This window comes from Pomacea canaliculata, linkage group LG4 (assembly GCF_003073045.1).
Source record: "Pomacea canaliculata isolate SZHN2017 linkage group LG4, ASM307304v1, whole genome shotgun sequence".
NCBI classification, from domain to species: Eukaryota; Metazoa; Mollusca; class Gastropoda; order Architaenioglossa; family Ampullariidae; genus Pomacea; species Pomacea canaliculata.
This window is the reverse complement of record NC_037593.1, coordinates 444,748-454,546: the sequence shown is the minus strand read 5'-3', so window position 1 is coordinate 454,546 and position 9,799 is coordinate 444,748. Positions and strand designations below refer to the sequence as shown.

General features: G+C 48.1%; 1 protein-coding gene across 2 annotated transcripts; it reads left to right on the top strand.

Annotated features, from left to right (window-relative positions):
- The first annotated feature begins 1,939 nt into the window (after positions 1-1,939).
- Positions 1,940-8,359, top strand: LOC112562931 (vitamin K epoxide reductase complex subunit 1-like protein 1). Of its 2 annotated transcripts, none has more exons than XM_025236551.1 (4): positions 1,940-3,114; positions 6,062-6,256; positions 6,540-6,649; positions 7,891-8,359. In XM_025236551.1, the coding sequence occupies exons 2-4, from the start codon at positions 6,075-6,077 to the stop codon at positions 8,079-8,081; spliced, it is 483 nt and encodes a 160-aa protein (XP_025092336.1). In that variant the 5' UTR covers positions 1,940-3,114; positions 6,062-6,074; the 3' UTR covers positions 8,082-8,359. The 2 variants fall into 2 exon arrangements, with proteins under 2 accessions (XP_025092336.1, XP_025092337.1); XM_025236552.1 differs by lacking the exon at positions 1,940-3,114 and adding an exon at positions 3,661-5,277.
- Positions 8,360-9,799: the final 1,440 nt, after the last annotated feature.

The following is a 9,799-nucleotide window of genomic DNA, read 5'->3' as shown; positions in this document are numbered from 1 at the left end:
TAACTTTCATGCTCGTTGACCAACGGTGACCTCGCCACCAGCTCTGTCCATTTTTCACGGTTCCTCAAAGCCCCATGGGGAGTTAATCACACCAGCGCTGTCCACACTTTCCATGTATCCTCCTCCCTGTATCTTTCCTCTTCTTCTGTCTTCTCTTCTCCACTTTCCTTATTGTTTGGGCATCGTGGTGTTGATTCCCTCTCCGATTTAAAACAAATGATATCACAGATGTTTGGCCTCTTCGAAAGTGAGACGTTTGCGATTTCTTTGTGGCTGTCGAACCTTTGCAGTCAGATGTTCCGACATGTTTGTAAAGGAGACATGCAGGACATATAAGTCACAGGGCAGAGACATTCATTTTGTCCTTTTCAGTTCGGAAAAGAATTACCTGCAGCTGATATAAATTACATCAAGCCTTATGAAACTGATATAAAGCCTTGTGGTTACTACTTCATAGCAGCTCTCACTTCCACGTTCGCTTGGCCCAGTGACAAGAAAAAGCTCTTCTAGGAGCCTAGAGCCAGTAAACCACTCACAGTTAGCCCACTCAATGTATCATCATCGTTATTTCCTAAGATAGCAGTGTCATAATCCACTTACCAGAAATTGGTCATGAAGCCTTTGTTGAAGCGAGACATTCCATGAGATAAAATCTGAGAAGAAGGGGAACTGCCAGGGTCAAGACTGGAACTGTTTTCCCGTCAGACAATGTTTCAAAGTACAGCATCCTTTCCTTTCTTTAGCAACCAGTAGGTGAGACAAACACAAATGTTTAGCTTAGTCTCGGGATTTTTTCTAAACCGAGTATATTTGACGGCGCCATCGTTAGGACAACAAGGAAAGGACTTTCTTTGAAGTTATAAGTTGTCGGTAGCCGTGAGATCAGATCCCGTCCCCAACACACCTTTTTTTTTATTACCTTCTTTTACGTACTCACTCACTCACTAGCCTCTTGGTGACAAATTATGGGTAATGATCAGTAATGCAGTGGCGTAGGAAGATGTTCGGCGTTGGGGGGGCAAACTCCCTGCTGACAGTGAACGGCGTTCGCACTCGCACGGTGATGACCGTCTGCTCTCTACGTTCCCCTACCTTTCTTGTGTTCTTTGCTCTTTGTGAGGAATTACGTCTCAAATATTGGGGGGGGAAAGGATATTCCTGCCCCCCCCCTGTATTTTCCTTGGGGGGGCTGGCCCCGCTGCCCCCCTGGTTCCTACGCCACTGTATCTTGCTACACCCGCTGTTGGGCGATCGAGTCCACGTGTGCCATCCGAAGAGCAGGAGGGACACTACCAGGGATTTGTACAGCTTGTACTTGGTAGTGAACCTTATCTATGGCTATGTCAGATCCCGTTGAGTCTAGCCATTGCCGCTGTTGCTATCGCCATCCTGATGTGGATATCTGGCGTGGAGTTGCCGTCTTTGGGGAAGGTAGTTCTGTCACAGACCAGTCCCTGCCACAAATAATTATAACAATCCCTTGCTTGTGAATTTGAGCTAGAAACTGAATGCAGGGTGGATGTTAGCGGATTGAGGGTTAAAGAATGTACCAGAATGTGTGAGCATAGTGTTCACTTGCGAGACTGGACAAACTGTAGACTGTGATAGTTGAGGGAAGAGGACGCTCCACCCGCTACCTCCGAGTGAAACATACTCTTGACCAGACGAGGTCAAGCTGTTGCTTTTCGTGTTATGTAAAACTTATAATAGGAGGTCATTGTGTAAATGTTTTAGTGTTTGTATTGTGTGAAACATTTTGGTGTAAGCACTTGTAAAAATGTTGCTTTCGTGGTTTAAAACACTTTAATTAGTATAAATAACGTTACAAAAGATTTTTGTTGACGAATATATTGGTTGGTTTGATAGGAAAGTGCTTCCCCTTTGAAGGGATTTCGCACTATGGGAGGGGGGGGGGAGGAAACCGGAGTACCCGGAAAAAACCCCCGACGCCCAGCCCTGCGGACAGGCGTCGCGTGCAGAGAGTGTCCCGAGACGAGATGTGAACCCAGAGTTTGTGACTGCAGTGGTGACAAGGGGTGTTCTAACCACTACAGTCCCTGAGTCCACGGTGAGCAGGTGAACAGGTGTAGCGTCACATGTTATGTCACGTGCAGCTCGCCAGTTGTAGGTGGGGTACAATGAATACAATAATTAAGGTAAAAGACTTTACATGTTTGCTGTCTTTGATGTAGCGGGGACAGAAAAACGCCCGTTGACAGGTGTGTAAGTGGGAAGGAAAGAAATCGGCCAAGGGCACTCTCTCAACAGACATTGTGCCGTGTGGTTTAGGCAACACCATTACACCTTTACACCTTTACAGACACGTCAGGCGAGGGAAGGATGGGGGGAATGGGTGTTTTACGCCAAATCAGCAACTAAGAACACGGCAAGGCAGCCAGCCCTGTAAACAGATGTCACATGCAGAGAAAGAACAGCGTGCCCCAGACGAGCTTTGAACCCAGGACAATCAATATTCACTGTAATGGTGACAGACACTAACCCTTGTGCCACAGGACCCCCCGACACGTGAGGCAGGATTGGAACCTGGAACCCACGATCCTCCTGGTGACAACGCTTTCATTGCGACTGTCTGCACCCGACGTCCATTTCTCAAAGGAGTTGATGTAAGGCGTGACAAGACACAATCAGTTGGACATCGCAACACCACCACCACCCGTGACAGACCCTCGTTCCAGTGGGGTAGTCAGATGCTCCGCTTTTGTTGTTGGGGGGGGGGGAAGTAGAAGGGGGACCAGCTCCATACTGACAGTCAACGACGTTCACGTTCTAGTCCCCCCCACACACACACACTGTCTTTTCTTGAAGGAGGGGGGGGGATGTGGTTCCCTAGAGGTTTTGGCTGCACAGCCGTGTGTCAACCTCCCGACTTTCACCCCACAACCGAGCGCGTGCGGTGGCGGCGGTTGCTGACGTGAAGCTGGTGTTGCCGCAGCGCGTGCGGCTGACGGGTGGCAGTGACCGGTGTTTTCCACGTGCCACGGTAACTGCGCAATAGTCGGCCTCGGCTTCCACAGCTCAGCGCAGGTACAAGTAGGTGTGTAGGTGTCTGTAGGTGTGAGAGGCTGGAGGCTGCTGGTGTCCAAGTCTTGAGAGGTAGGTACACGCTGTGTGCTCTATAACAGGCTTTAGTCTACAGGTCTCGTCATCAGCTGGCTGACCTCGGCCGATGAGCAATACTGGGTGTGTACATGTGTACAGGCTGTGTGTACTAGCTTTGTGTACAAGCTTGTGTGTTGTGTACAGACTGTGTAAGACTGTGTACACATTGTGTACACATTGTGTGCAGACTGTGTACATTGTACTATGTATATACATTGTGTACATGCTGTGTATACCTTGTGTACAAGCGTGTGTGTTGTGTACAGACTGTGTGTACGTTGTGTACAAGCGTGTGTGTTGTGTACAGACTGTGTGTACGTTGTGTACAAGCGTGTGTGTTGTGTACAGACTGTTGTATACACATTGTGTGCAGACTGTGTACTGTGTATATGTTGTGTACAGGTTGTGTATACTTTGTGTACAACTAGCTTGTGTGTTGTGTACAGACTGTATACAGCTTGTAGACACATTGTGTGCTGGCTGTGTATATGTGTACTGTGTATATGTTGTGTACAGGTTGTGTATACTTTGTGTACAAGCTTGTGTGTTGTGTACAGACTGTATAAAGCTTGTAGACACATTGTGTGCTGGCTGTGTATATGTGTACTGTGTATATGCTGTGTACAGGCCGTGTTGATGTTGTGCTGCGCTGTGGGCCATGCAAAATACGATTTGATGAAGTTCATTTAATCAAACACGGGCTACAGACAAACTAGTGTCGGACATCGCTCCTTGTTTATATCCAAACAATGAGCATATCAGTTCAGCTCCTCCAGTCAGTTCATGATGGAATGAAGGAAGTTCTCAGGTCTTATAATGTCTCAAAAGACGAGGTGAGACTATTGGCTACTAACAATTGCTGCTTCAATAGTCTTGTGTAGGTGAGACGGGTAACTGACCAAAGGATGAAAACAATTCGTAAACAAGTGTTGTACTCGTGACATGTAGCCGCAAGTTCCTAAAATTGATTTCAGCCACAAACTGGGACAAAGAGCAGTTTTTCTGTGTTGCTGCCACTAGCTTTGCATGAAAACAATCATCTGACTTTCAGTTATACCTTGTGTGGGCTGAAAGGGAAATGCCTGCATTTTAATCTTAAATTTATAATTTCTTTGACCCAAAACTTGCTGCAGGTATTCAGAATAAACGATTATTTGACTGGTTAAACTTTGCTGCACGTGTTGGGAGTAAACTATCCTTTAGAATCGTTTAAATGGTTAAACTTGAAAGCACACAACCCTTCACGAGGTATTTTTTGTTTAAAAGACAAGATTTTATAAAGTCCACAACACCAGCTCTACTCTTCAAACGTTTGTCCCAGTGCGACAAGACCGACTTGAAATGACAAAATGCAACAAAGATTCAGCCATTCGTGTCAGGCTTGACAGTCCATCACTTGCATGTCCACCTACAGTTCACTCAACCCCATTCCTTCAGGTTGTGTGGATGTGTGAGTGGGTGGCTGTGTTTGTCTGGGGGGTGAGGGTGTGTGACTGTGTTTGTCTGGGGTGTGAGGGTGTGTGACTGTGTGTGTGAGGGTGTGTGACTGTGTTTGTGTGGGTGTGAGGCTGGGTGACTGTGTTTGATTACTTTATGAATTTTGAGAGATCTATTGTCATTTTCTCTAACATTTCAAATTTTTTCATTCCTCGCGGGAGTTTTAAAAAATGTAAGTGCTGGACTGCCCACATTATCAAATAAAGGTATTAGGTATTACAAGTAGAATTATAGGATTTATGAACGCGCAGTGCGCGTGCCTGCCGCTAGGATGTGCAGAGACAAAAGGTCAAAGGGTCGCCGTGTTCTCCCACACACACTTTCTCCCTCCTTCCCTCCTTCCCTCCTTCCCTCCTTCCCGCAGGCGCATTGATCGTCAGGCAGCTGCTGGTCTGCGCTGCGTCACGTGGAGCCGCCTAACCACTCGGACTGCGGTACCGTCTGCCTCCATGTCCACCGGGGGAGTAAAGGGCTGGAGGGGGTACACTTGATGGATGAGGAGAGTGTGATATGAAGCTGGCCTGCAGGACACAGCATCTGTAAACCCTGGCTAAACTCACTGGCTTCCTGCACAGTCTGGACATCATTGACTGCAGCCTGCTGCAAGCCTCCAGATGGTGAGGACAAGACAAAGCTGCTGACAGTCTCGTCAAGAGTAGGGTCAGTTTCAGTCTTGTTTACGTGGAAAAGGTTGAATGTTTTATTGGATGTTGCGTTTAATAACAAAAATTACACGGGACTCTTTCGTCTCTTTCGTCTCTCGTCCGCCGACGAAGTGAGCTTGATCCCATTGTCAGCTGATGTGACATGATGTGGGTGCACATCGCTCATTGCCATCTTGCTTGTTGTCACTAATATACATCACTCATCCAACTAACCACACACCACTCATCACTTGATCCTAACAATGACCGACACTTCCTGTCCCTCGCTGACGTCACACAGCCTTATCACCGTCATCACAGCCGTTGTCTTATTCCTCTTGACATCTCAAGGTGTCACTGCCTGTCACTGCCAAAGTATTGGATGTTCGCCTGTGGCTGGGTGTTCTCTCATTCCACCTCATTCATTCGTCTTGTTTGCATAGTGTTATGACACCTGCAGGCCAGCTTTAGAGATACAACTGGCAGCCATCTTCACAGCGTCCTCAGGCCCTACAGCTCGGTGTCGAGGGCTACACATCGTCATCAAGGTGCGTCATGAAACCTCGTGATGTCATCAACTCAGTGATTTCTAGCTGCTGACGATGATTTGATGATAGGATCCAGCAGGCCCTGCAGGAAGAGCGGATGTAACTTGCAAAAACTAGGGAACAAATGAATATGGAAGACATGTCACTGACAGCAGAGTCTGATATAAAACTTGACATGTCACTGACAGCAGTCTGATATAAAACTTGACATGTCACTGCCATGTAGGTTTTTGTTTATTGTTTGTTTCTCAGCGGTATCCACACGATGGCTGGCCCGGCCTACGTCATCATTTCCAATATGGCCGACCGGCTGCTGCTGAGCCTGGCGGGCCTGTTGGTGTCAGTGTACTCTCTACACGTGGAGGTGCAGAAGGAGAAGAACCCCAAGTACAGAGCAGCCTGCGACTTCAGCGAGAGGATGAGCTGCTCCAAAGTGCTGACTTCAAAGTACGTGCCGACAGGTAGAGAGACGATGGATGTTTGTTAGTAAACTCATTTCTTGCTGGAGGAAAAGGAAACAATGTTTGTCTTCGTCCTGAGTGTCATGACAAAGCCACCAACGGGTATGTGACGAGCACCTGTAGCCACCTTCACCTGAAAATAGACGAGCACGTGACAAGGTGACTGGAGTGAACGGAGGACTGCATGCTTTGGTGGTTGGCTACATTTCACGTGAACTTGTTACATTGTGTGATTGCCTGTGATTACATCTGACTGTGTGTTTTCTCAGGTACAGTCGGGGCTTTGGTGTGGTGGAGCCGTACCTCGGCAAAAAGCATTTTCTGAACGTTCGCAACTGTAACCTTGGCATCGTCTTCTACCTCGTCCACGCAGCCCTCGGTCAGTAGCGACAGCAAAGGTGACATCAACAACATGTCGCTGTTAGACCTGGGGTGGGGGTGAGAGTGCAGTCCTTGTCCGGGTATGTGGGTGAGAGTGCAGTCCTTGTCCGGGTATATGGGTGAGAGTGCAGTCTTTGTCCGGGTATGTGGGTGAGAGTGCAGTCTTTGTCCGGGTATGTGTGTGAGAGTGCAGTCCTTGTCCGGGTATGTGGGTGAGAGTGCAGTCAATGTCCGGGTATGTGTGTGAGAGTGCAGTCAATGTCCGGGTATGTGTGTGAGAGTGCAGTCAATGTCCGGGTATGTGGGTGAGAGTGCAGTCCTTGTCCTTGTGCAGTCCTTGTATGTGGTGAGAGTGCAGTCTTTGTCCGGGTATGTGTGTGAGAGTGCAGTCAATGTCCGGGTATGTGGGTGAGAGTGCAGTCCTTGTCCTTGTGCAGTCCTTGTATGTGGGTGAGAGTGCAGTCTTTGTCCGGGTATGTGGGTGAGAGTGCAGTCAATGTCCGGGTATGTGGGTGAGAGTGCAGTCCTTGTCCGGGTATGTGGGTGAGAGTGCAGTCCTTGTCCTTGTGCAGTCCTTGTATGTGGGGGAGAGTGCAGTCTTTGTCCGGATATGTAGGTGAGAGTGCAGTCCTTGTCCGGGTATGGGGGTGCCGCTGCATGTTTATTCACTGCTTTGTTTACTTGATGAGCTGACAACAAAGAAATGTCTCTGTTACACACAGATATACAGTCAAGATGTGTTTATTGTACAGCATAGTGTGACGTAGTATTCTGGGGTATTGTGAAATAAGTAACGTTACATACGGTGTCACGTACAGCACACCTTTATAAGGTACAACGTCACATACTTTGTACGTCTTTGTACCACCCTGTTCCTCACTTCATTATCTGTGTACCACCCTGTTCCTCACTTCATTATCTGTGTACCACCCTGTTCCCCACTTCATTATCTTTGTACCACCCTGTTCTTCAGTTCATTCTCTTTGTACCACCCTGTTCCTCACTTCATTATCTGTGTACCACCCTGTTCCTCACTCTATTTATACCACCTTCCTCTTCACTCCATCACGTGTATACCACCTCCCTGACTCGACTGTCGGCTTTCCCTCCCCACGCCTTTGTTCAATGTGTTATGTTTACTGTTTATCTGTTGGTATGTTGACTAAGGGCAACATGCGGTGCTGTCCGCACTGTAAACACCCGATTGTCTATATTTAGACCTGACGTTTTGCTCTACAGCGCTGCTGCTACCCGCCGTGACGGCAGCCCCCCTGCTGCTCCTCCTGTCTGTGGCCGGGGTCGTGACCTCTCTTTACCTGGGCTACATCCTCTTTGTCGTCATGAATGACGTTTGCGTTGTTTGTATCACGACCTACGTCATCAACGGACTTCTCCTCTACCTGAGCTACTCCTTGTATTCTCAGGTGTAACAAGGAAGCGCGTTGTGTCACCTGTCGCCTCTACATCGACCTGTTAGCTTTCGGTCACGTGACTCGACACGGCGACTGCTCTCGTGGCTGCTGGCTGTGGTGGCACAGGAGGCACGTGCGGCGTAGTGTCCTCGCCGTCTGCTGGTCCTCAAACAGCTGAGCGTTTTGTGAGAAAGGTTTGACTGTCACGTGACCAAGCCGTCTCAGTATCATCTGTTGTTTGTTTATTTGTTTGGAAGGCCTGAACATAATAAATACAAACACTATCACAAAGCTAATCCTTGCTTAGTTGTCTTCACAACCCAGATGTCGCCAGTGTTTATCTTTCATAGAGTTGTCATCATCAACAGGTGTGTGTCAGTGAGTGTGTCAGTGAGTGTGTCAGTGAGTGTGTGTGTGTCAGTGTGTGTGTGTGATTACATTGATACCTCTAAGTCCACATAAACGTTGCATGCGATGTTTTCACCTGGCGTCCTGAGATTGTAACAATGAGTGACGTATGCTGGTGTCAACAGGTGGTGTCACATGTTTTCACTGTGGTGTGACGAGTGTCTTTGACCTGCCTGGCCCTCGGTAACCTGCTGCGCTGTTCAATATCCACACCTTTCTGTATTTACCTATTGCAGCCTGCACCTGACCCCCTGACCACCTGACCACCTGACCCCCTGACCACCTGACCCCCTGACCACCTCTCACGGTCAACGACTGTTTTTCCTGGCCGTTGAGAGGCCTGGTGTTTAGTAACACGTGACCTGTCGTGTTTTATTTACACAAGCTCGCAACTGTAGATATCTGAAGTAGTTTTGATCAACTGCTCGCTACGTGTAAACGTATAAACCATACCTGTAAACACAGACACGAGTGTTTAGCTGTAAACATGTCAACTTTGTAGACCCACCTGTCCTCTTGTGCCCAGTCATCTCTGTGAGCTTGTTGCCATAGCAACCTCGCAGCTGGCTCGGCCCACGCCGGTTTCCTCTCTGTTCCACGTGTCAGACTGTCGCTCCTTCTCCTTCTCCGGCCTCTGTCTCTCCGCACAGCATGTGAAATGGCCTGCCTCTGTCTCTCCACACAGTAGACACGTGACAGGCTGTCCGGCGTGAGCTGACGACCTCTTTGGTAAACATTGAGTGGAATTAGTCTAGTGTGACTGGTGCTTCCTCCATCTTGTCTTCACATTCCTTGATGGTGGTGGCCGTGATCACTGTGTCAGTGTGTTTGTGTGTGTGTGTCAGTGTGTTTGTGTGTGTGTGTGTGTGTCAGTGTGTTTGTGTGTGTGTGTGTCAGTGTGTTTGTGTGTGTGTCAGTGTGTGTGTCAGTGTTTGTTTGTGTGTGTCAGTGTGTGTGTCTGTGTGTTTGTATGTTTGTGTATGTCAGTGTGTCTGTGTGTGTCAGTGTGTTTGTATGTGAGTGTGTCAGTGTGTTTGTGTGTGTGTGTCAGTGTGTTTGTATGTATGTGTGTGTCAGTGTGTTTGTGTGTGAGTGTGTCAGTGTGTGTGTCTGTGTGTTTGTGTGTGTGTGTCAGTGTGTTTGTGTGTGTTTGTGTGTGTGTGTGTCAGTGTGTTTGTGTGTGTCAGTGTGTGTGTCTGTGTGTTTGTGTGTGTCAGTGTGTTTGTGTGTGTGTCAGTGTTTGTTTGTGTGTGTCAGTGTGTTTGTGTGTATCAGTGTGTTTGTATGTGTGTGTCAGTGTGTGTGTCAGTGTGTTTGTGTGTGTGTGT

What these genes read in the sequence shown, in the direction of transcription:
- LOC112562931 (XM_025236551.1), top strand. Translation starts at nt 6,075, where the DNA reads ATGGCTGGCCCGGCCTACGTCATCATTTCCAATATGGCCGACCGGCTG. An exon ending in TCCAAAGTGCTGACTTCAAA is followed by an intron (nt 6,257 to 6,539) that starts GTACGTGCCGAC and finishes GTGTTTTCTCAG; the next exon opens with GTACAGTCGGGGCTTTGGTG. An exon ending in CCTCGTCCACGCAGCCCTCG is followed by an intron (nt 6,650 to 7,890) that starts GTCAGTAGCGAC and finishes TTTGCTCTACAG; the next exon opens with CGCTGCTGCTACCCGCCGTG.